General features: G+C 43.0%; 1 protein-coding gene across 1 annotated transcript in view; it reads right to left on the bottom strand.

The window, feature by feature from the left end:
* The window catches only part of LOC137429501 (uncharacterized), a 278,822-nt gene that overhangs the window by 63,776 nt on the left and 187,689 nt on the right, over positions 1-27,357 (bottom strand). The window contains exons 38-45 of the mRNA XM_078781105.1: positions 21,541-21,669; positions 17,283-17,429; positions 14,739-14,910; positions 12,676-12,891; positions 6,473-6,669; positions 6,220-6,377; positions 5,459-5,680; positions 5,293-5,359 (exon numbers count right to left, since the gene is read on the bottom strand). Of these exons, the coding sequence (XP_078637231.1) occupies positions 5,293-5,359; positions 5,459-5,680; positions 6,220-6,377; positions 6,473-6,669; positions 12,676-12,891; positions 14,739-14,910; positions 17,283-17,429; positions 21,541-21,669 (1,308 nt within the window). The remainder of the gene's footprint in view (positions 1-5,292; positions 5,360-5,458; positions 5,681-6,219; positions 6,378-6,472; positions 6,670-12,675; positions 12,892-14,738; positions 14,911-17,282; positions 17,430-21,540; positions 21,670-27,357) is intronic.

Below are 27,357 nucleotides of genomic sequence, written 5' to 3'. Positions count from 1 at the left end.
AATTAATGCCAGGGGGGTTGACTCAGCCTGTCATCCTTCCGAGGTCGGCTAATTGAGTACCAGTTCACTGGTAATTCCCTGTTTGTCGTTGAAGGCGGCAAAAAGGGTTGGCGTCAGGAAGGGCATCCGGCCGTAAAACATTGCTTCAAAAAGGGGACCAAAAAACAACAACTACCACGGTCCCCGAAAAGGCCAACCCCCGCTTTGCGGGGAAAAATGGCCTCTAAACGGTGGTTTATTGTCACTGCATGGCAAGCGATTCCTGTCCAAACCTTGGCAAATCTCGTGAACAGCATGCCTCGACATGTACGTGCTCTCCTGAATGCTCGTGGGGGTTACACGAAGTACTGAACTGTAATTTTACTGTCCGTAATCCCAGTCATAATTTAACTTTTGTTTTTGTTGAATTTTTTTTTGGCTAATGTGCAAAATAAAGAGATACTTCTGGAAAACGTACAGAAGTTTAACACAGTACTGTCCGTGAATTGAGTTCGATATCAGTTTACATCACTTTCAAGGATCAATTCATTTGCTTCTAAATGTCAAATGTGGTTTTTGTTTCTTTTAAAGGTCACATTAACAAAATCTAGAATAATTTCAATATAATTCCAATGAACTTTTGGTTCTAAGTCATCTTGAAAAGTAAGTTCACCCCCACAAAAAAAATATTCCATATTAAATGCCAAGTCTGTATATATATATATATATATATATATATATATATATATATATATATATTTATATATATATATATATATATATATATATATATATATATACACATATATATATATATAACCAAATAAATAAATTAATATATATATATATATTGTTATATATATACAGTCATCCCTCGTTTATCGCGGGGGTTACGTTCCAGAACCCCCCGTGATAGGTGAAAATCCGCGAAGTAGAAACCATATATTAATTTTATTATTTATATATATTTTAAGCCTTTAAAAACCCTCCCCATACTCTTATAAACCTTTCCCACGCTCTTATAAACCCTTTCTACACTCTTAAACACACTTTTGAGACCCATCCTTACGTATTAGAAAAATACGCGCGATTCTTTGTCTACTCATTTATAATGCGTATTTTATTTCGATTTACTGTAATATTCTTTTAATATAGGTTTTAATTAATGTGTTATATTTTTATTTTTATTATTATTAATTTTTTAGGCTAGAAAATGCTTATTTTACCGCAAAAATAATTAAAATCCCAAAAAAATAAAAATACCTATAGGCCGCAGAATCCCGCGATGTAATGAAAAATCCGATATATAATTTTACATATACTAGCGAGAAAAACCCGCGATGTACCGAAGCCGCGAAAAGTGAAGCGCGATATAGCGAGGGATGACTGTATATATATATATATATATTGTTATATATTGTTATATATATATATATATATATATATATATATATATATATTGTTGTGGAGATGAGGACTGTATATTTTTTGATTGTGTGCTGTATTATTATTATTATTGTTATTCTGCGCCCCCCTACCTCCGGAGCTGTGTAAAGGTGAAAGGGCATCCCATAATTAGTCCACAAGCATACACATCAGCCAAATAATAGAATACCCCTGTTGATAGTTATCTCTTATTCTGTGTTTTAGGGTAAGGCTGTGTCTCCCATTAATTGAAGTACTCCATTGCACCAGTGAAAGAGAATAGATCCCCTTTCCTTCCCATCCCCAAAATCTCCCTTTCCTTCCCATCCCCAAAATCCCCCTTTCCTTCCCATCCCCAAAATCTCCATTCCCTTTTACATCCCCTCTCGTGATTGCCAACCCTCGATTGCCAATAACATCCCCTCTCGTCATTGCTGAGCCCTCGATTCTCAATCACCTCCCCTCCAATAACCGCCATTGACCACGAGGCAGGGTCGGAGAAGAAAGGCGTGTCTCCACCTCGTCATAGAGGGGAGGAGGGGCGTACCCGCCCGTCGTCATCGAGGGGGGAGCCCGAGGGTCGCGCGACCAACCAGGGCCGAGGTGAGCACCCCGATGGGCGTGTCCAAAACCCCGGCGGCATAATCGCTGGAGGCGCTATAAAAGGCGCAAACGGAAGTGAGTAGTGAGTTGGTCTGAGTCGGTTGCCAGAGGGAGTTGGTCGTCAAGAGAAAGTCGTGAAGAGTCAGTCAGTGGAGTCGGTGGTCAGTTGGTTGCGGTGAGGAGTCGGTGGTGAGGAGTGAGTGAACCAAGAAAGAGTTGAGGGTTTGGACCAGACGAGTCAGACAAGTCCTGGGAACGCAGCGGACGGAGGCCGCAGCAGCAAGAACACCCAACAGCCAAAGGGGGCCTGAACGGCGGTTTGGAGCAGGGCCGAAAAGGAACGGCGGCTGCTAAACGCGCCGGTTGAGCTGCAGGACCCCCTTGGACCTTTCCTCTCCCTCCAGCCATCCACCTCCTGCCTTTCCACCCTTCTTGTATACGTGAGTTTGTATTGTTTGTTCTGTCCCTGGGTATTTAATTAAGTCTGTAGGTAAGCTAGTATTTTCCCTGTGTCACCTGCGTCTTATGTGCTTGTAAATAAACGTGACTGCTTTCTTTTTGCTTGTGTAAATAATAAATCCAATTACTCTTCTGTCCGTCTATTCGTTTTATTCCTTTTCCTCTTGCATTTCGTCGTTTCAGTCTTTTCCCAGATTGGGCAGCTGTGGTGCGATACGGCCAAAGTTCTGGGTGAATCGGGTGAGTCAGGGATCCTGTTAGGTCGCGGTCATACACCACCGCTCGGTCATCATAACATCTAAACCGCGATCTGTAACAATATATATATATATATATATATATATATATATATATATATATATATATATATATATATATATATATATATATATATTGTTATATATTGTTATATATTGTTATATATTGTTATATATTGTTATATATTGTTATATATATATATATATATATATATATATATATATATATATATATATATATATATTGTTATGTCGGTTGGGTAGTGATGACTTTACACCAGGTATATTTGTATAGGTAGCCTGCTACGATTGTCGTGTAGAAACCACCATGTAATAAGTACCTGCTTAGCCTGGATGTCGGATAAGTTGTATATCTGTCCCTGTCACGAGGGGGCGGGGCATGTTAACCAGGTTACGGAATATGGATAAATTATCCCTTGTACGTCTTACCCTTGGTGATTTATCCTTTGTCCCAACTTCCCGCTGCCTTCAACATATCTCCCACAACTCCCATCGGCCCTCCTGCTTTTCTACGCTTCGTTGCTTTTATCGCTTCCTCAACGTCCTTCTCAGTTATCTTCTCTGCCGGTCCTAAAACTGGGTTACTCTCGATGTTGCCATCCCATTCATTCTCTGCATTCAACAGCATTTCCATATATCTCTTCCATCTTCCTTTATTTCCATCAGGGTCCACAAAGATTTGTCCCACTTCATCCTTCAAGCAACTCACCCCCATCACATCACACCTCTCTTTCACTATCTGCTTTGCAATCCTGAATCCTGCTCTCTGGCCCTCTTCCGAATCCAAGCGTTCTCCGAACATTTTCCTACATGCCTCCTGCGCCTTTGCTCCCTCTTTCTTTGCAGCCTTCTTGGCTGCCTTATAACTTTCATGTTCTGCCTCTTCTGCCCCTGTACCCTTCGCCTTCTGCCATTCCTTGAACTTCTTCCTCTTCTCATCAATCCTATTTCCAACTTCATCATCCCACCACCATGTTTCCGAATGCCTCGGTGGTCCTTCAGTCCATCCACGTACCTCACCAATGGCTCCCAACAGACTATATTTCATTGACATCCAACCACTTTCAATCTCAACCACATCATCCTCTACCATACTCAGCCTCTCTTTTTATGCCTCCCTCACTGTCACCTCCTTCAACCTCCACACCTTCATTCTTGGTTGGTACTTCACCCGCCGAGGTCTCCTCGCATCTTTCACCCTTATGTCGCAGACAACCAAGTGGTGCTGTGAAACAGACTCCTCCCCCGGGATCACCTTTGTGTCCCGGTGGTGCCCCCTATCTCGCCTGCGCACCATCACGTAGTCAACGGTTGTCGTCGACCCACCTAACGTGTATGTAACAAGCTTATTATCCGATTTCTGGAACTGAGTATTACAAATCAACAAATCAGCTCCATCAGCAAACTCCAAAATCCTTTCACCTTCTCCATTCCTCACACCGTGAACTCCCTCAAAACCGTCCATGCTCCTTCCCACATGTCTATTTAGGTCTCCTCCTACCACAACAACTGCGGAGCATATCACGAGATGACGTTCACCAACAGCTTTCCAATCATCATTTTCACCATCATCAACCTTTCACTCACTCCAGTCACACTCACCACACTGTCTTCAAACTCCTCAGAAAACAGGACACCAAATCCATTCACGCCCTCCGGGTACCATTGCCACACAAACTTGTATTTCTGTCCCAGCCTACCCTTCACCATTCTCACACCACTTCCCTTCCATCTCGTCTCCTGCACACACCATATGTCCACTCTTCTTCTGACCAATACTTCCACCACTTCTCCTGATCTCCCTGTCATTATCTCTACATTCCATGTCCCAAACCTCAGAAACCGATCTCCACGTGGAGCATCAGACGTTTCGTCATCATAAATGGAGTGATTTCCACCCTTGCTTCGATCGGGTTCCCCACCTTGATTTTTGACGAGAGGGAGTGAGGACCCCCACGGGGTACTTCGGGCTGTACCCTGCCCATACAACACAACAACAGGCATTTTAAGGCCATTTTCCCTGCAAGAGCGGGGGTTAGCCTTGCGGTCCCCATGACAATCTTCTCCAAATTGTCATTGCTCCCTTTTTGAGGTAATGTTTTATGGCCGGATGCCCTTCCTGACGCCAACCCTTTGAGTCGCCTCTTACAACATGCAGGGATATGGTGTACCTATTCTAAACCGAGGTACACACCGTGATCATTCATCCCAGCAAGCTGGTACTCAATTTGCCGACCTCGGAAGGATGACAGGCTGAGTCACCCCCCTGACGTTAATTCAGCGATCGACCGGGATTAAAACTCAGGATCCTAGGATCCCAAGCCGGCACCCTAAGCGCTAAGCCAACACCAGGCTTTGCGGTACAAATCTTGTTGCGTATGCGGCACAAATCTTATAAAATCCTTCTCCGGCCTACAGATGATATTCATCGATGTCATCTATATCCTTAAAGCATTTTCCACCCCTCCCCATGGATGCGACACACAAACTTTGTTCCGTACCAGTATTCAGAATGATCAATGCAGTCAAGTGTTCCATACAAACTTACTGTGGGGTTTCTCAGTTTCGTTGACATAATTTTCTTCCTCTTCATTATCAACCATTCTCATAAACACCTATAAAGACAAGTATTTTTAAACCATGTACCCCTCCCTCATCTATAGTTGGCTAAACAAATATTTAAATCACAATCATGTTGTTTCCATTATACTCACGTCTTCCAACGTGGTATTGGTAATCGAAAACGAAACCAGGCCCAGGTCCTGAAGCTTGTTTTGCAAGTCTTGGAAGAGAGCTTGTCCACATCTCGGCTCAGTGAGGAAGTATGCAGGGAGAGCATACATCATTTGAGATTTGGAATCCTCCAACAGCTGTGCCGCAGGAATATGAGTGCAAATCAGGTTGGTCACACTCTCTGTGTCGCAAGACAGGGCTGCCTGAAAAGAAAAGGATGAAGAAACAACTCAAAAGGATTTACCCTTGGCCAGATAGTGTGAAACGAAAGGCCAGAAAAAGCAGCAAATCAATGAAGCAAGTGAAGCACATGAGTAGGCCAGGTTGAACGCATATTAAGACAACTAACATCTCACAACTATTGGGGATGCTTCTTCACGGTGGTTGTATCCACCCGTCCCCCCCAATGCAAGTTGGGGACCCAATCTTCCCCCATTCTTCTCTACTGCCTGAATTCGTCAAGGCAGTGCGGTCGTAGTCAGAGTGCCCATCGGTCCCCATGGATCGGCCTTTTCCCTCTTGTCTCTTTTCTCTCTAACTCTGTTGTGGCTCTAACTACGTGAAAGCGGGGGTACACTCTCCTGGATGCGGGTAGGGGGGGACGGGGACGTGGTCCCTGGGTTGCTCCTGCAAGTTTGATAGGCCTCATCCATGCCACAGGCTTGTTCGGAAGAACTTTCCGGGGCGATACAACAACAACTAACATCGTAATGGACACTCCAACTCTCTCTCCAGTACCAACCTGCTTTGCTAAGCTCAGCATGCTGCCCTGGCCATAGTTTTCCTTCAGCTCGAGGAGAGTTCCACAGCACGTGAGGCACCCCTGTTTCAACACAGCGATACGATCGCTCAAGACCTCTGCCTCATCCAGGTGATGCGTAGATAAAATAATCGTCCGGCCTGAAGAATAACACGAGACAAAGTTTTGTGAAGATAAAGTTTCATTTCAAAAACTTGTAAAGTGGGGCTGAAATGCTGGGGCAAATGTTTCTTACCAACCCGGTGGTTCAAAATGACATCCCAAATTCCACGTCTGGAGCATGGGTCTATACCACTTGTAGGCTCGTCTAGAATAACCAGTGATGATCCTCCGATGAAGGCAATACTGATGGAGAGCTTGCGCTTCATGCCACCCGAAAGTTTGCCTGCCAATTTGTTCTCATGTTCTTGTAGGCCCACGTTTTTCAGAAACCTTTGGTAAATAGGACGTTCAAGTGAAATAGGCAGAAGTCATCCAGAAATGATTTTGATAAGGAACATTTGACAAAAACTATTGCTATAAGGGTTGATCGAAACAAAACCATTGATAAACAAGAGCATTAGACCAAAAACATTGATAAACATGATGATTAAACAAATTTCATTCAAAGGGACTTCTATGTCTGGTGAAATCTATCTATATGTATGTATGTACGTATCCACCAGGCCCACTTGAGGAGAAAGAATCCGGACCAAGCAGCGTCAACCAGATTCCAGTGCGACACGTGCGGGAGACCGTGTGCAACTGCGGCTGGCCTCGCTGCGCATTCTCATGCTCGCCACAGGACATGATAACCCAACAGAAACCAACCGAATCCTGTTCATGTGACTTCCATTATCGTGTACAGTATGTACGTATTTATGTATGTTTATGTTTGTATGTATGTATGTCCGCTCTTCACACATTGGTTGGACAGCTGACACGACACCACCCACAATTGTAATCTGGAATACTTGACCCAAAGTACCCAGAGGAAACAAAAGACTCCCCCCCCCCCAACCCCATGGAGGACCCAAATGACCCCCAAGACCCATAGGACCCAAAATACCGAAAAGACCCCAAGGAACCAAATGACCCCAAGGACCCAAACGACATTGAGGACCCAAACGACCCCATGGACCCAAACGACCCTGAGGACCCAAAAGACCCCGAGGACCCAAAAGACCCAATGGACCCCAAAGACCTCGAAGACCCAAAAGACCCTTAAATAACCCAAAACACTGAAGGCCGAAAATATCCCGATGGCCCAAAATACCCCAAGGACCCAAAAGATGCCAAGGACCCGAAGATGCAAAAGACCCCAAGGACGTAAAATACATTGAGGACCCCAAATAAGCTTAGCAGCCAAAAGACCCCGATGACCGAAAAGACCCTGAATATCCAGAAGATCCAGAAGACCCAAAAGACCAAAAAGACCCTCAAATACCCCAAAGACCCAAAATATCCCAAGGGCCCCGAAAACCCAAAATATCCTGTGGACCCAAAAGACCCAGAGGACCCAAAATTCGTAAGGCTGAGGCTTCAAACTTTGGCACACTCACGACGCTGTACAGTCAAATAAACGTTTCCAACCCATCATTTTTGACGAGCTTTTCTACTAGTGTTCATAAAAAAATATAAAGGAAACAAGAACGGCTCTCAGTAGAGAACATACCTCTGTCTGGTTGGCCCATATCACTCAATGGTGAAGAATCACTTAAAAAATTCTACTAGCTGGATCCAGATCTTCACCAAAATTGAATCGATTCTTCTTTGTCACACACACAACCTGTCCACCAAGTTTCGTCCAAATCCGTCCATCACTTTTTGAGATATCCTGTTATATGTTGGTTTCACCCGTATCACTCAATGGTGAAGAATCACTTAAAAATTAAATAATTCTCATATCCGAAGCCATATTCAGATCTTCACCAAAATCGAATCGATTCTTCCTTGTGACACACACAACCTCTCTGCCAAATTTCGTCCAAATCCATCCACAACCTTTTAAGATATCTTGTTCACAAACAAAGAAACAAGAAGACTTTATGCCGAGCACGATATTTGCAAAATCGCTCCCCCCCCCCCCCCCCCCCCCCCGCCATGACAATAGGTTGCAGTTGATCCAGCAAATTGTCCATTTCATCAAGATCAAAATTAACAATCTCGATCAAAGCTCAGGTTAATTCGATGAAAAGTGACAATTTTTCAGATGAAAATTGATGATTTTGGAAGTTTGGCCTTGAGTTGACCTTTGACCCTTTGACCTCAAAAATATTTTGTTTCCTAATTCAGTGAGGCAATACGCAAATGCTGTTCAATTTTCAAGTCAATTTCCCGAAAATTGACGATTTGCAGATTGAAATTGAAGATTTTGGAAGTTTGACCTGAGTTGACCTTGACCTTTTGACTTCAAAAATAGTTGGTTTACATATTGAATTAGGCACTATGCAAATGCTGTTCTATTTTCAAGTCAATCGGATGAAAATTAACGGTTTATCAGATAAAAATTGATGATTTTGGAAGTGTGACCTTGAGTTGACCTTTGACCCTTAGACCTCAAAAATAGTTTCCCAATTCAGTGAGGCAATATACAAATGCTATTCAATTTTCCAAGTCAATTTCCCAAAAATTGACAATTTGCAGATGAAAATTGATGATTTTGGAAGTTTGACATGAGTTGACCTTTGACCTTTTGGCTTCAAAAATAGTTGGTTTCCATATTGAATGAGGCACTATGCAAATGCTGTTCTATTTTTTTTTTTTTTTTTGTATACAAGATCGAGGCTCGTGAAAGAGCTAACATTAATCACACAAAAAAGTCAAACCGACACATAAAACACAAAAAATAAGGGGAGCGGTAGACAAGATGGGGAGAGAGGGGGAAGGACACAAACACAACATTTGAGAGCAGGGACATCGGGAGAAATGTGGGAGGGGGAGGGCTTGGGGGGAGGTGAGAGAGGTATAAAACATATGAACACTGCAAGGACTTCCAGGAAAGAAGTTGAAATTTCCCAAAAAAAAAAGAAGTGTATCTGGGGTGAATTAGCGGGGGCAGAAAAGATCAAGGTTTTGGATGGGGGAAGATAAGAGATGGTGGTGAACAGCTGTTTTAAAGACCTGGAGGGAGGTGTGGGATTGAAGGGAGAGGGGGAGTTTATTCCAGAGGTGGGAGAAAAGAGGAATGAAAGAGTGAAGGTGAGCAGAGAGCCGAGATTTCGGCAGTTTAACCATAAGAGGGTTGCAGGCAGATCTTGTGCGACCTGTAGGAATATTTGGGGGACAGAGCCCAGAGAGAGCTGGAGGAGCAAGGCCGGAGAGGAGTCGGTAGAAGACAGAAAGACCACCCAACCTGCTTACGGTGAGTAAGTGAAAGGCCCTCGGAGTTAACTTAATCGCAGGGGATTCCAATGATTCTGAAAGCTTTGGCGTCAACAGCGTGAAGCCGAGCTAGGTGTGAGGCAGGAGCACCAGCCCAGAGGGGGGAACAGTATTCCATTGAGCTGCGGATGAAAGCCTTGTATGTGGTGAGGAGCTCAGGAACGCCAAGGAAGGACTTCGCACGACGGAGGATGCCCAGTCGGCGACTGGCTTTGGAGGCCAGCTTGGAAATGTGGTTTTCCCAAGAAAGATCATGGCAGATAGTGAGACCCAAAAGCTTGAGCGACAGAACTTCTTGGAGAGGATTGTTGAGAAAGTAGATGGGAGGGTTGTCCAGTCAGTCTTTTCGGAGAGACATTGTAAGAGTGTGAGATTTGTCAGGATTGAAAGACATGTTCCACTTGTTTGACCAGTCTGTGATTTTGTCCAGGTCTGCAGAGAGTGAGGAGGCTGCAGACTGCCGATCTGAGGGATGAGGAATGGAGCAGCAGAGAGTGGAGTCATCAGCAAAGAGATAGGATTTTCCAGAGAGTCGGAGAGATCATTGATGAAGACCAGAAATAGCACAGGGCCCAGAACACTACCTTGGGGAACTCCAGCCAGAAAAGGAAGGGGAGATGAGAGAAATCCATTCAGGGCCACACGTTGCCTACGACCAGAGAGGAAGTCCACAAGCCATGAGTGGAGATTTCAATGGATACCATTGGAGGAGAGTTTGGTGAGCAGAGCTGGGTGCCAGACCGTATCGAAGGCACGTGATATGTCAAGTGAGACAGCTCTGATTTCCTGTTTGGCATTGAGGACCTCCATCCATTGCTGAGACAGCAGAAGCAACATGTCCAGAGTAGAATGACCTGGTCTGAATCCAAATTGATGATCAGAGATCAAGCCATTGGAGAAGAGGAAAGATTTCATATCCGAAGCAATGATGGATTCCATGACTTTGCTGATAATTGGAAGCAGGCTGATTGGTCTGTAGTTGCAAGGATCTGTTTTTGCACATTTTTTGTGTAAAGTGGTAATGTTTGCTGATTTCCAAGATGCTGGCAGATGACTTTGAACAAAAGAGAGGGTGAAAAGAACAGAGAGAGGGTGAGATAGAGCGGCAGAGCAGGATTTTAGGACCCGTGGGCTGATGCAGTCTGGTACAGTTGCAGAATCAGAGTTGAGGTTTGACAAAAACTTCTCCACTTTGTCAGGAGCGTTTTCGATTTTAAGTCTAATTTTAAGTCTTTTTCAGAGATTTTAAGTCAATCGGATGAAAATTAACGGTTTGCATATGAAAGTTGATGATTTTGGAAGTTTGACTGAGTTGACCTTTGACCTTTTGACCTCAAAAATAGTTGGTTTTCCACTTTAGTGACTCAATGTACAAATGCTGTTCAATTTTCAACTCAATCGGATTTAAAATGGCGATTTTAGAAATGTGACCTCCAGATGACCTTTGACCTCAAAATCAATAGGCTTCTCAATTGTGACGACCTATATAACAAGGTGAAGTTTCATGACGATCGGTTTAGAATTGTGACCTGTAGGCCGGTGACAAACAGACAGACAGACAAACAGACAGACAGACAAACAGACAGAATAGCAAACGCAACCGACCAATATACTTGAAGAATCTTCGATTTTGCAAGTAACAAACAAACGGACAAACGGACAGACAGGGACGAAAACATAACCTCCATCCACCTTTGGTGGTGGAGATAATGATAGACGATGCTTTCTTGTCTATCTGTCTACTTGTCTGTGAGCATGATATCTTAAAAAGTTGTGGATGGATTTGGACGAAACTTCGTGGTGTGACAATGACGTGTGAGAATGACGAATTGATTCGATTTTGGTGAAGATGCAGACCTAGCCTATCAGTGGGATATAAAACATAAATGTTCAGCCTGGTGGAGGTATGCACTCTACTGAGTGCCATTCAAGTTTCATAATGAAGTAGTGTGCAAAGGAATAAAGTAACAAACAAACGGACAAACATTGCCTCCCCCCCCTTCACATGCCTCCCCCCCCAAAGCCCTCTCCCTCCCACAGATCTCTCGATGTCTCCATGTCTCTCGGTCCCTGCTCTCAAATGTTGTGTTTGTGTCCTTCCCCCTCTCTCCCCATCTTGTCTACCGCTCCCGATGTTATTTGTTTTATGTGTCTGTTTGTCTTTCTGTGTGATAAATGTTCGCTCTTTCACGAGCCTCGATCTTGTATACAAAAAAAAAAAGAAAAAGAAAAAAAAAAAAAAAAAAAAAAAAAGGTCAAAGAAACAATGAATTTCCTTGAATGAGGTGGAAAATGTGTTGTTTTTGACTCCATTAATTATTGACTGCCCTTTATTTTTTTTGTATATTGAATCGAGGCTCGTGAAAGAGCTGACATTTACTTCACAAACAAATCAACCAGACAAACAAAATATATAAAAAGAGGGAGCGGAAGACAAGAGAAGGGGAAGCACACAAACACTTGAGAGCACACAACATTTAAGAGCAGGGAGATGTGTGGGAGGGAGAGGGCTTGGGGACAGGAGGCGTGGGAAGGGGGGGGGGGGGGGGTGGGAGAAGTATAAAACACAAGGACACCAAGGACTTCCAGGACAGAAGTTGGTATTTCAAAAAGTGGAATTGGGGTGAAATTATCGGGGATATAAAAGATCAAGGTTTTGGATGGGGGAAGATAAGAGATGGTGGTGAACAGCTGTTTTAAAGACCTGGAGGGAGGAGTGGGATTGAAGAGAGTGAGGGAGTTTGTTCCAGAGGCGAGAGAAAAGAGGAATGAAGGAGTGAAGGTGAGCATTGATTATTGATTTCCTTTGATTATTGATTGATTTCCTTTGATTATTGATTTGATTGATTATTGATTGATTGATTATTGATTGATTATTGATTATTGATTTCCTTTGATTATTGATTGATTTCCATTATTGATTATTGATATTGATTATTGATTTCCCAACTGAAAATCCGTTCAGCTCTGAGTGGGAATGTTTTACCGAAACTTCTGTTGTAATTTTAGAAAATGCCATTTTTCAGACTTACAAACTTTCTCAAAAGCAATTGCTCATTAAAAAGTTGGACTTACTCATTAACCTCATTCTCTTTTTCCTTCTTGGAGGAAAATGGTGCTTTGAGATGTCTGTATAGCACAAGATGATCCCTGACGGTGAGGCTTGGAAAGAGAATATCTTGCTGGAGGCAAACTCCCAGGGTGGATTTTGAATCTTCGTGGCCATTCTCCGATTGATTTTTCACAAACACGTAGCCTGAGCTGGGCTCATACAGGCCTGTCAGAAGTGCTCTGTGTCAGGTGAGGAGTGAGGAGGGGGGAAAATAATGAAAAAAAATTAATGAAAGTAAGTATTAAATTTCCAAAATTCCCAGCATTTAAATCTTCAAAGCAAGCGCAGCACTTGAGGTGTATGTTTAAAACGCAAGCGACTGAATTGTCATTGTCACTGGGATTTGACAATCAGAAATGGATGATTGCGTTGTCTTGCAGCAGATCATTTTGTGTTTTTGTAACTGCAACTTATTTTTTAAGACGAGAAAAATATGCACAGGTATCAAAAGCCAGGGTACCTGGTCAGATTAGAATAAAACTGGTTTGTGGCTTCAGCAGGTGCTTCTATTAAGGATACTCAATCTTTTTGAAGGGATGTTCAGGTGACAACATTATTTAAACTCACTTGAAAAAAAAAAAAATGTTCATGTCTTTTCTTTCTTTCCCCACCAGCCCCCAGTCAACTCTGTCAGCTTTCTTTCCCCACCCAATATCATTGACCAGTAATTGTGACCGGGGGAGGGACACATCACAGCGGGGGATGCTCGTCAGTGGCTATATAAGCCAGCCGTGGAGAGTGAGTCGGTCAGGTGAGAGTTTGTCAGTGACTCGCAGTTGGTGAGTCAGTCAAGGATGGGGTCAGCACCGGAGATGAGGCAAGCGAGAGCCAGAGGCGGAGAGGAAGTGGAGTCAGTCAGAGCAACAGGAAAGGATGAGGATGAGGTCGGTGCCGACCTGAGTTTTGCAATCGGCTCAGGTCGAGCGTGTCACTGCATGAGCCATTCAGCTGCAGCAGGAGCCAAGGGTCCCATCTTGTAAACCAATTGGCACCTCACAGGCACTTCAAATTGAAAACACTGCTCCACATTCACCTTCATTTTTCTCTGATTCTTTAATATTGACTGTGTTCTTGAACAAGTCTGTTCATGTTAAGTTCGACTAAGATAGAGGCACTGGCCTTCTTGCCATTCTGGGTTTTCTTCTTTATCTTAATTGCATTGATTCACTGATCCTGGTGGTGCACCTGGTGCTGGTGCACAAACAGCCTGGTGTTGGCTTAGCGGTTAGGGTGCAGGCTTGGGATCCTTGGATCCTGGGTTTGAATCCCGTTCGATCGGTGAATTAACACCAGGGGGGTTGACTCAGCCTGGCATCCTTCTGAGGTCGGCAAATTGAGCACCAGTTCACTGGTTATTCCCCGTGTGTCGCAAAAGGCGACTAACAGGGTTGGTGGCAGGAAGGGCATCCGGCCGTAAAACATTGCTTCAAAAAGGGGACCACGGTGCCCAAAAAAAAGGCCAAACCTCGCTCTGTGGGGAAACATGGCCTCTAAATGCGGTTCTTTCATTGATTCACTGATCCTGGTTATCCTGGTTGTTACTCATTAAACCTGTTCTGCTTTAGCATTACCACTGGGGATTCATTTAAGCCGTGGAATTGCCCTCCAGCGTAACCGAATGTACGAGCTGAACTCAAAGCAGAGCCAAATGAAATAATCGTTAATTCCTGGCATGGCAGAGTCGCTGCAGATCACGTCTCTGCTCGGTGTCTTAAGAGTTCATCTCCGGCGGTCTGGCACCGCCCATTAGGAAGACCGAGTACATGACAATACTGTTACCGATACCAACAATTATACCGATAACTTTGCTAATATTGATATTAATATTATTAAACTTGCATTCAATTTGAAAAACTACACCAGTTATTCTCAGATCAAAATACAATTGACCTTGTGATGCCACAATGGACACCATTTAGAGAGGTAGAGTCACGAAACACCATTCATGCGGAGAAGCCATAAGGGACACCAGAGTAGGCTGTGAACCTCAGTTGTTCACATTGTAATCAAAGCCAATTCCACTTACATGGTCGTGCTCTTTCCAGCACCGTTGTGGCCTATCAGGGAAGTGATTTGATTTTCAAAGAATTCCACACTTAGATTTTTCAGTGCTGCATCGTTCCTTTTGTTGTAATATTTTTCGACATCTTGCAAGGCAACACCAACAACATGCATTGGCACTTGATTTTTGGGGAGACCTAGAAAGAAAGTAAGGAATAGGAGGGATAAATGGAGACCGACAGGACCGACACTATAATAGCATTTGTACGAGACAGAGTGACATTCTGTACTCTAACTAGGTTCAAAGGTTAGTCTTTAACCAGCTTCTGCAGAGGGAGAATTATTTATATCTTTGAGATGTTTGACACCATTATTATAAGCAATTTCATTAAATTCTGGGGACTTCCCCATTGCTTTGTCACACATTAAATGATGCAAACTTATCGTACTTTGCATCAAAACTCAACTAATTGAAATATATATATATATATATACATATACATATACATACATATACATATACACACAATTCACATACATGTTTTGATATACAGTTTGTTTGCCCTGGTATTAGATTTCCCGATATCCTTTTCCAAAGTTCCTTCTTTTTATATTTACTTGTTTGGCAAACTTAAAATATTTATATGACTTTTTCCTCGTTTACAGTCTATGATGACATGTTTTGTTCCTTGAAGTCTTCAGGTTTATATGGACAGATTGTCGATAGAGCGTCCGAATGGATCCCAAATGTTCTCTTCTTACCTTTGTTTTAATTGGCATGTTAATTTATCCAAAAGCCTTGGCATGGAGCCAGCTTGTCCAATTATTGACTCCGTGATCCCGAAAGTCCCCTCTGCCAGAATAGGTTTGTCAGGGGAATCAACGTGACATACAAAAATCAACATGACATCACATGGCGACACCCAAAATTGGCGGAAATGTCTTCTCCCTGAAGTGCTACTTGAATTAGATAATTGTCAAAGTATCAGATTTATGCTTTAATTGGTGACGAACGGGCAATGTGAAAAGTATTTTACCATATAAATGAAATACTTATGTGGTCAAATTAATAACTGACACAACTAGATGGTATTCATATAATACTTACCCTGCGCAGTGAACTTGGCATGAGCCAACTCTTCTGTTTTTGAACGTTTCTTTTTTTTGTGATTCAATATGGCTGCCAGACCACGTGAGCGATGACATCATAAATTTATATTCTCTAATATAATTATGGCATCGATCATGCTCAATAAATTTCAAACTGATTAGACTAGGCGTTGTCCCTGTCGAATTATGACGTCATAATTATGGCACCAATGACGTCATCATTAACACCTATTCCCAAAGCAGAGGGCTTGCCAAAAAAAAAAAAAAAAAACACCTTTAGAGGCCATTTTTCCCCGCAAAGCGGGGGTTGGCCTTTTTCGGGCACCATGGTTGTTGTTGTTTTTGTTGGTCCCCTTTTTGAAGCAATGTTTTACGGCCGGATTCCCTTCCTGCCGCCAACCCTGTTTGTCACCTTTTTACGACCAGTGAACTGGTACTCAATTAGCCGACCTCGGAAGGATGACAGGCTGAGTCAACCCCTCTCGCGTTAATTCAGCGATCGACCGGGATTCGAACCCAGGATCCTAGGATCCTAAGCTGGCACCCTAGCTGGCACCAATGAGCCATGTTTAAAAAAATTTCCATGGAACGGTTTCGGAGATATAGAGATGCAACTTTTTTTCGCTTGTTCCAAGATGGTGCCTGTACCACGTGACCTATGACGTCATAATTATCATTTTAAAAATTCCACAGGAGGAGCCGCTCATATTCTGAAAATTTGGTGCCAATCGGACTAACAGTTGCAGAGGATTTTTTTTTCATACTGATCAGATCAAGCGTTGTACTTGTCGAATTATGACGTCATAATTAAGGCACCCATGACATCGTCATCAATATATCTTATTCCCCATGGGGAGTACTTGACAAGGAGCCTTGTTTCCATTTTTTCCATTGAGCGGTTTGGGAGATATAAAGGTGTAATGTTTTTCCAAGATGGCGTCCGTACCACGTGACCTATGGCGTCATAGTAATCTTTAAAATATTCTACTGGAGGAGGCCCTCCGATGGTGAAAATTTCATATCAATCTGACCAATGGGTTGCCGAGAAAATGAATTTTTAAAATGCAGACGCGGCACACGTACGTACGCAACTGAATGCCGCTTTTCGCTTTGCGAGCGCAGGGTAATTATATTTTCACGAAAATCTGATTAAATGTGAGGTACAGGACATCATTGTCATGGAAACCAAGGGAATTCTTGCAGGAAAAATTCTCCATGTGTAGGCGCTCCAATATTGATAGTTTTGTGTCAATCGCTCAGGCGGTTGTGGAGAAAACAAATTGAAAATCGAACAAAGGTGAAAAAGTGAGGACGTCCGCCGATATTTCACAACAGGTCAAGGATGGTTGTGGACGCCTATTACTCGTTCGTTATCTCCTGAATCATTCATAAGAGATGGAAAATAGTTGAATAATACTATCTTTTATTCCATATAAGCAACTTCTATAGGACAACTTACCATTCTCCAAAGTGTCTCCTGTGACTGGATTGTTATAAGCGAAAGAAGGCAAAAAGTAGCAGTTTTGTTTGGATTTCCTGCCAAAAACTCCTCTCCAGTGAGCGGAAGTAAACAAAAAGTACCACGGCTTTTGCAGGCCACACTTTCCTGTAAATATGAAAAAATATCACAATATGGGGTTGGTGAGAGCGGTCAGGTAGAAACAAAATATACACTGCGAGCTAAACAACAAACGATTCACAGACTTAATCGAATGTTCTGGAATGTTATACTTTCCCTTTACATCCCTCCATGTCCCAATGCTTTACATCCAAATGTCAAACAAATCTTTAAATAGGTCGAGCACAAATATAAGCATTTATCATTTCATATTCTAGAAACTTATCTTGGAGATCAGTAGGACTTGAAAACAGAGTAATCTATAATAACAAAAGGCAGTGTGTGTGTGTGTGTGTGTGTGTGTGTGTGTGTGTGTGTGTGTGTGTGTGTCTCCTCCATAACTCCACAACCATGAAACCTACCGGCCCCAACCTTTGCATGCATACTTATCAAACTCAAAGGGAGTGCATGAAGGAAAACCGTGTTTGAGTTAAACACCCATTTGAAGCTAATTTAGGATGTGCTCATCACAAAAAATAACAAAAAAACCTTTGTGTCATCCTCGTCACCCACTGTCATATTGCTGTGTTCTTATGCCGCCATTTTATTTTGGCCTATTCAAATGTGCCTTGCCTTGGAAACACAATCTGCTCTCATGGATTTAATTAAATTATATTATCAAAATATTATTTCGCATTTGATGTGATCAGAGCAAGTCGTATGGACCAATTAAGTGTCAAAATCTGGAGTGAAATCTGGCATTCATACTAAAATATGCAATTTGGTGTCTGTCTGTCTGCTGATTTTTTGACTGCAATACATTCCGTCATTACTTATCCAATCTCAACCAAATGTGACAGGATGATGAAGGGTCACAGAATGAAGGATGTAGCGCATCCATTTCCCCCCCCTCCCCAAGGGGGCTTCTCTGCGAAGGGGATTTCCACACCATAGCCGCCAATGGGGTTGCATGTTGAGGTGTATATCGATGTTAAGTTAGCTTTATCGTGGCGTTTTTCCAAGGCTGCTTTGAATAACAAAACTAACGATAATAGCATAATATTATTTAATGTTATCACAAAAAAATATTAATACCAATAATATCCCAACTCCCCAAGGGGTTTTTCTTCCTTGAACAAACGTCGAGTAAACATTTCTAAATAGCTTATCATACTATTTCCTTACCAAAGTAAAAATATAATAAACCACAAACACGCATGATTTGCTTTTTAAACAGTCGCTAATGCTGTTTATAACACTAAATAAGGAAATTTGGAGGAATCCCGACATCCGTGAGGTATTGAGGTAAGTTTTACTTACAGAACTGAGCGAAGATCTACTGTACTCTATATACCCAACAATTGTTGGTTAAATAGAATGGCCCTTTCTGCCACTAACGTGGCATTTTTCGTTGCTAACTTTTGAACCTCACTCCTGCTGTTTAACATTAAACTGAAAGGGAGGAAGCCTGGGTTGTGCTCATTTACCAAGCTGCTAGCTAACGCTTGCCAAGCCAGCAGTTCCTTAACGGTTTTGAATGGAGTGCTTGCTCGAATGCTTAAACCACTTGGCGATCTCTCCACTATAAACGTGGTAAATGAACACACACCCAATGTTCTTGAGACCCGACCATAGATTGACTGTAATCTATATACCACAAAAATGAATGACCCTTCCTGCCACTCCCGTAGTGTGCGGGTGTACTAGTCATACAAAAAAAACGCAATTTGGTGTCTGTCGGATGATTTTTTTGACCACGATACATTCCGTCGTTCCTTATCCAATCTCAACCAAACTTGACAGGAGGACCAAGGGTCACACAATGAAGGTTGTAGCACATTCATTTGCCTCCCTCCCCACGGAGGTTTTCTCACCCGAGCGGGTTTTCCCCACCATTGCCGTCATTGGGGTTGCATGTTGAGGTTGTTACAGTTTCGGCACTTATTATTATTGTTGTTATTAATATTATTGTTGGTTCTAAGTATTATGGTTATTGTTGAATGAATATAAATGAATGATCGTTTTAAGGCCATTTTTCCCCGCTAGAGCGGGGGTTAGCCTTGCGGGCCCCATGACAATCATGGTTCCCTGTTTGAGGCAATGTTTTTATGGCCAGATGCCCTTCCTGATGCCAACACTTGGTCATGCTCTTACGATGCGCAAGGATACAGTGTGCCTATTCTGAATCGGGGTACACACCGTGATCATTCATCCCAGCAAGCTGGTACTCAATTTGCCGACCTCGGAAGGATGACAGGCTGAGTCAACCCCCCTGGTGTTAATTCAGCGATCGACCGGGATTCGAACCCAGGATCCAAGGATCCCAAGCCGGCACCCTGACCGCTAAGCCAATGCCAGGTTAAATTGTTGTTTATTGTAAAATTATTGTAAAATTGTAAAATTATTGTTGCTTAAGGGAAATGGTTATTGTGGTTAAAAGGTTAAAAGCGCCCATGGAAAAGAGACAGGAAGCCGGAAGACGACGACCGAGAGAGGAAGAGGAGGAAGGCGTGAGGAAAAGGTGGAAGGAGACGCATGCCCTGCAGCTCTGTTGCGAGCGTGGTCGAGCGAACGTCGCGAGTGAACTTTGAGTCCGTGAAAGGAATCTCGGGCGATTGGTATTATCACTGGAGTATTGAAAAGCTTGCGTAGTCAGGTACCGGCTTGAGGCTCCGGAGAATCCTCGCCTAGAGGCGTCGGCTCGAGTAAGAGCCGTCCGCCATTTTGAACCTCGCGCGTCGTTCGCTGAAAAAGGTTTTTGCCGCATCAGCTTGTCTCACCCTTCGGTGGTCTGCTGGGGATGGGTGTGCACTAAAGCGGCGTTTGAAGATTACGCTGCGGTTCGCTGATTGAACGGTGAATGTGCACGTCTGGATCGCGTCTTTGGGATTTCCCTGTCCACTGCCAGTTCGCTGTTGGACTGGACCACGTGACGGTCCATGCCTTGCCTACACCTCCTTTCTCGCCTCTTCGCCTCATCGCCTCTTCGCCGGGGTCCCCGTTGAGTTATAGAGACACTGAGGAGTGTTCTGTTTCGTTCACTGGGAACGCAGTGAGTTCTGTTACTTGAGAGGATAGTACCATCTTAAGATATATTGATTGTATGGTTGATTGCTATCATTGTTGTATTGTTATTACTGTGTGCTTTTAATATATTCTTTGTTTGTGGATAACCATTGGTGTGGTTTCAATATTGATTTTGACACGGAATAACATTTTTCTGCCGTGGTTCCTCTCGGGGTTCGGAGGTATACCGGGTCCAGGAGGTCGGGGAGGAACACGTAACAAGGTGTATATTCATGTTTATGAATATTTTAAGCAATGTGGACAGACAATGACACAGACTACTTTGTGATGTCACAGTAATTGGATTAAACACTTTTTAACCTACTACTACTACTACTACTACTGCACCAATTATTCTCACCTTCTGGTGGGGTCAGCTGGGCACGGTTTTTAGCCTGTTTTTTTTTCAACCAACTGGCTGACCAGGCCTGATGTTTACTGAAATGGATTAGGGCAGAAATTTATTTGTTAACGCTGATAACTCACCTTCAATTTCTAAAGGACACCGTGGGATCTTTACGTTCTAACAACTAACGCTGTCTCTGGAGCTAAAGTGGTTTGATGCCTCAAAGCCAACATTCGCCGTTTGGTGAATGGCCACAAAATAAAGTGAGGTGTCCGTGTATGCCATCAAGTGCCGTGCTTGTGCCAAGTTTGAACAAAATTGGACCATGCATCTTGAAGAGGTCGGGAAACCCAGCTTCACATCCACCTAGGGGACGGCACACTTCGGGATACAACAACTTTCCTGCGAATCCCCAATCTGACAGTTTGTAGTCTGACTGAGAATCAAACCTAAACTACACAGCTCAAAGGTAAGTGCGCTATCTATGTAACATACTGTCGGATTTGAGGTTTTTTTTGGTTTTTTTTGTATACAAGTTCTAGGCTCGTGAAAGATGAAACACTTTCTCAGCATCACAATAAAAAACTGTTATGGAACCTAAAATTGTTTTTACTTGTGAGCACTTATCGATACTTCAAATTAGGAAGTCGTTATATAAAAACCAAGGAGACACTCTTTGTGGAATGCCAATTGCAAAAAGGTTTCATTTCGGATTGTTCCAGTGTACAAGTTGTAATGTTGCCATACCTGGGAACACGTTAAAGATATACCAGCCGAGCAGGAAGTAAATAATGGAATCTATGAATAGCATCCACCAGAAAAAGCTGAAGTAATTGATTGGCAGGAACTTGGAGTACTGGTTGTGCCACTGGATTCCTGCATGAGAAAAAGAAAACAACAGAGAATGCGACCAGCGCCGTGAAGCCTCCGGTGCGCTGCGGAAACTTTGACTCACATGACATTTACTTTGCGACATTTTCATCAGATTATTTGGTGGTAATCTTGCGTTACAGCAATAGTCTAGTAGGAAGACTAGGTCCCCCTGCACCCCCCGGAGATATACTTCTAATCAGTGTTTCTAGATTGGGAAAAATGTGTAGAAAATGACTAGCTATGGCCCCAAGCTGAAAAAATGTCCCACATACCATTTTTATGCAAATTACTGCTGCAAATTTTATGCAAAATTATGCAAATTTTATGCAAATTTTTGATGAGGAGTAGAGTTGAGGGGTCTTTGAGGGCTTCATCGAGGTGCTCTCGGTTGCAAGACTGGGTCATTCTGAGAAGCACAGCAGGGTCAGAGATCATGATGTTCTCCTCCTCAGTGAATCTCTCCATCAACAGCCTCTCCATTGCCTCACACACTGTTTTGAGGCAAAAGAGGGACTTTGCGTAGGCCTTTCCACTGAGAACACCTTTGAGAGATCCACTTGTTACTAGTTGTGCCTCAAAGAGAATCTCTGCATATCCAGAACCACGCATCTTGTGTCCAGTGAGCATCCCGATGTAGTTCATGGATGTGTGGAAGGGTCCAATCGTTACTACATGACTAGCAAATTCATTTGGCCAGCGCCAGATGATGGGAAGGGCTTTCATGCAGACACCCAGATCAAATGTATTCAGGACCCATCTCTGACCCACCTCAGCAGTTGCTGCCTCGGAACGCTTCAGTAGCTCACGAACAACTGCGTTGTCTGTGATCGGTTGGTGGATAGGCGTGCAGTAGTCGACTGTTGATTTGCTGGGTGGGGGAGAACCAGTTGCAGAGGTGAAACCCCCTAGCCCAGGCACAGGCTGCAGGCCATTGCCATGCCATGCAGGCACCAGGCACAGACCGATCACAGACAACGCAGTTGTTCGTGAGCTACTGAAGCGTTCCGAGGCAGCAACTGCTGAGGTGGGTCAGAGATGGGTCCTGAATACATTTGATCTGGGTGTCTGCATGAAAGCCCTTCCCATCATCTGGCGCTGGCCAAATGAATTTGCTAGTCATGTAGTAACGATTGGACCCTTCCACACATCCATGAACTACATCGGGATGCTCACTGGACACAAGATGCGTGGTTCTGGATATGCAGAGATTCTCTTTGAGGCACAACTAGTAACAAGTGGATCTCTCAAAGGTGTTCTCAGTGGAAAGGCCTACGCAAAGTCCCTCTTTTGCCTCAAAACAGTGTGTGAGGCAATGGAGAGGCTGTTGATGGAGAGATTCACTGAGGAGGAGAACATCATGATCTCTGACCCTGCTGTGCTTCTCAGAATGACCCAGTCTTGCAACCGAGAGCACCTCGATGAAGCCCTCAAAGACCCCTCAACTCTACTCCTCATCAAAAATTTGCATAAAATTTGCATAATTTTGCATAAAATTTGCAGCAGTAATTTGCATAAAAATGGTATGTGGGACATTTTTTCAGCTTGGGGCCATAGCTAGTCATTTTCTACACATTTTATCCAATCTAGAAACACTGATTAGAAGTATATCTCCGGGGGGTGCAGGGGGACCTAGTCTTCCTACTAGACTACAAAGGGTAAATTAAATTGTGGAGATAACTATATGTATTTTTGTAGATATCTATGTATAGTTGGTAGATTATAGCTCAATATTCAATTTTTACCCTTACGACATTTGTTTTCAAGGGATTTTTAAAAACTGAAAATTAAGCAAAAGTACGAAGTGAAATAGTTCGTTTTTATAAAATAAAATATATAAATGAGAGAAAACACTGAGTTTTTAAAAGGTGGAAATATCGCCCCTTGTTATTACCAACTTACATATTATTACCTCCGCCACCGAAAGTGGAAGGCGGTTGTTTTCACCCCTGTCTGTGAACATGATATCTCAAAAGGTTGTTGACGTATTTGGACGAAACTTGGTTGATAGTTTGTGTATGTGATAAGGATGAAATGATTCGATTTTGGTGAAGATCTGGTTCTGGATAATATCATTTCTTCAGTGATTCATCACCATTGAGTGATAGGGCTAAAATTGATATACAGTTCCCTCCATAAGTATTGGAACAGTGAAGTCAAGTTTGTTATTATTGCTGTTTGCTCAAGAAATTTAGATTTGAGATCAAAATATGAATATGAGACAAGAGTACGGAAGGTCAGATTTTATTTCATGGTATTTCCATTTATATATGTTTAACCATTGAAGAACAAGTAGCACTTTTTATGTTCAGTCTCCCCATTTTAGGTAAGTACAAGTATTGGAACAGATTAACATAATGTAAATTAAAGTAGTACCGGTATATAATAGTTATTATTTGGTTACATATCCCTTGCATGCAATAACTGCATCGAACCCATGACCCATCGACATCACCGAACTATTGGTATCTTCCTTTGAGATGCTTTGTCAAGTCTTTATTGCAGCCATTTTCAGTTGTTGTTTGTTTTGGGGGTTTCTGAATTTTGTCTCCTCTTCAGGAAGTGAAATTCATGCTCCATTGGATTTAAATCAGGAGATTCACTTGGCCAGTCTAAAACCTTCCAATTTTTCCCCTAATGAACTCCTTGGATGCGTTGTCAGTGTGTTTTGGGTCATTGTCTTGCTGCAGGTGAAACGCTCCCCAATGAGTTTGGAGGCATTTTCTTGTACATTAGGCAGACAAAATGTTTCTGTACACTTTGGAATTCATTCTGCTGCTGCCATCATTAGTTACATCATCAATAAAAATGAGTGAGCCAGTTCCAGAGGCAACCACGCAAACCCAAGCCATGACACTACCTCCACCATGCTTCACAGGTGAGGTAGTATGCTTTGGATCAAATGCAGTTCCTTCCTTTCCCCACACTTTCGCCTTTCCATCGTTTTGGCAAAGGTTTATCTTGGTCTCATCTGTCCATAAACCTTTGTTCCAGAACTCTACTGGCTTCCTTCTTGTAACTACAGTGCAGTAATTGTCCCCCGTTGCACCGCGGAGCGAAAGGGGGACTAAGGTTTTCCCATCCATCCGTGTGTCCGTCCGTCCGTCCGTCCGTGCGTGCGGGTGGGCGTGCATGCGTGCGTGCGGGTGTGCGTGCGTGCATGCATGCATATGTGCATGCGTGCGTAAGCGAAGGACCATATTCGAATTTGGTGTGTGGGTGCAACCCACGTCAAAATCCAAGATGGCCGCCGCCATGTACGTCTGATGCCATGTATGTCTGAACCTTGTGAGTGGAATATCTTGAAAAATAAGCGAAGTACCAACTTCTAATCTGGTGCGTGGGTGTATCTAGGAACAAGAAAGAACCCTATTGAAAATTGGGTCGCCACGTCAAAATCCAAGATGGCCGCCGCCATGGATGTCTGAACCTCGTAAACTGGATATCTTGAAAAATAAGCGAAGTACCAACTTCTAATCTGGTGTGTGGGTGTATCTAGGCACAAGGAAGAACGCTATTGAAAATTGGGTCGCCACGTCAAAATCCAAGATGGCCGCCACCATATATATGTCTGAACCTTGTGAGCGAAATATCTTGAAAAATAAGCGAAGTACCAACTTCAAATCTGGTGTGTGGGTGTATCTAGGCATAAGGAAGAACCCTATGGAAAATTGGGTCGCCATGTCAAAATTCAAGATGGCCGCCGCCATGTATGTCTGAACCTTGTGAGCTGAATATCTTGAAAAATAAGCGACGTACCAACTTCTAATCTGGTGTGTGGGTGTATCTAGGCATAAAGAATAGCCCTCTTGAAAATTGGGCCGGCACGTCAAAATCCAAGATGGCCGCCGCCATGTATGTTTGAACATTGTGAGCGGAATATCTTGAAAAATAAGCGAAGTACCAACTTCTAATCTGGTGTGTGGGTGTATCTAGGCATAAGGAAGAACGCTATTGAAAATTGGGTCGCCACGTCAAAATCCAAGATGGCCGCCTCCATGTACGTCTTTTTTTTTGTTTGTTTTGTATACAAGATCGAGGCTCGTGAAAGAGCGAAAGTCTGAACCTTGTGAGCGAAATATCATATCATAGCATGTTTTCTGCTTCTTCCACTTTGTCAACTCACATCACTTCCCTGACGGGGGACCTAGGCGTAACGCTTGTTGGTCTTTATTTTGACTCTGTACTTCTTGGCAAATTCTAATCTGGCCTTTCTATTTTTGGTGCTGATGAGAGGTTTGCATCTTGCACTGTAGCCTTTGTAATTCTGCTGTCAAAGTATTCTGTGAATGGTCGATTGTGATACTTTCACCCCTGCACTCTGGAGGTTGTTGGTGACGTCATTGACAGTTGTTTAAGGGTTTTTATTCACAGCTCTGATGATTTTTCTGTCCTCAACTGCGGTTGTTTTCCTTGGCCGACCTGGCTGTTGTCTATTGCAAAGTAGACTCGTATTTTTTTGTTTTTCAAAATATTCCAAATTGTTGTATTTGTTATGCCCAATTTTTGTGCTGTGGTTCTAATTGAATTCTTTTGTTCTTTCAGCTTCAAATTGCTTGCTTTTCTTTCATAGACAGTTTTCTGGTCTTCATGTTGGTTTTTTCCTTCTGACTCCAAAAGCAAAATCAAAGGCTAAAACCAAAACTCGACATTCACAGCTCTTTTATGCGTGACTGATCAACGCAACAAGAAGTACCTGTCAGTCATTTTACCATCTACAATGGTAAAACATATATTCTTAGAAATACAAAGAAATGAAATCTGACCTTCTGTTCTCTTGCCTCATATTCATGTTTTGATCTCAAATCCAAATTTCTTGAGTATATACAGTAGCAATCATAACAAATTTGACTTCATGACTTCACCAATACTTATAGAGGGCACTGTATGTCCAGAGAGACAGCCCTGATCTCATGGCTGAGATTGAGGGCTTCCATCCATTGTTGGGAGAGTAGACACAGCATGTCCATGGTAGAATGACCAGGTCGGAAACCAACCTGATGATCTGAATTCAGGTCATTGGAGAAAAGGAAGGATTTTATGTCAAGTACAATAATCGGATATGACTGGTGTTGGCTTAACGGTTAATGTGGCTGGCTTAAGATCTTAGGGTCTTGAGTTTGAGCCCCTGATGTCCCCATTAAAGTAACACCACAAGGGTTGACTCAGCCTGTCAGCCTTCCGAGGTTGGCAAAATGAGCACTAGATTACGTCGCAGGAGGTGACTAACAGGGTTGGCGGCAGGAAGGGCATCCGGCCATAAAACATTGCTTTCAAAAAGGGGACCACGGTGCCCGAAAAAGGCCAACCCCTGCTCTGCGGGGAAAAATGGCCCCTAAAGGTGGTTCTTACTGGGGTAATAAGCCATTTGAGTATCCTGCGTCGGAGTGGCGACCCGTCCAGGATTGTACTCCTTAGCCAATAAAACTTCCTTGGGAGCTCCTATGCACCTCATGGCGTGAAAGGAATGGTTATTATCATTATTGGCAATGATTATAGGATGGTCCCATAATATACCGTCACAATTCATACTCAATTCCCCTCTGAGATTGGAATAGGAATTGAGTTCCTCACACGGATATTGGTCAGGACGTCCCTATCCATTTGCCTGTAGACCCGACATAACAATGGGTCCATTCTATCCCAAGTCTTAACATCTAATCAGTTCATTGGAGACAAGTACATATCCATAAT

This window comes from Myxine glutinosa, chromosome 6 (assembly GCF_964187855.1).
Source record: "Myxine glutinosa chromosome 6, kmMyxGlut1.1, whole genome shotgun sequence".
NCBI lineage: Eukaryota > Metazoa > Chordata > Myxini > Myxiniformes > Myxinidae > Myxine > Myxine glutinosa.
This window is presented reverse-complemented; position numbering and strand designations above follow the sequence as displayed.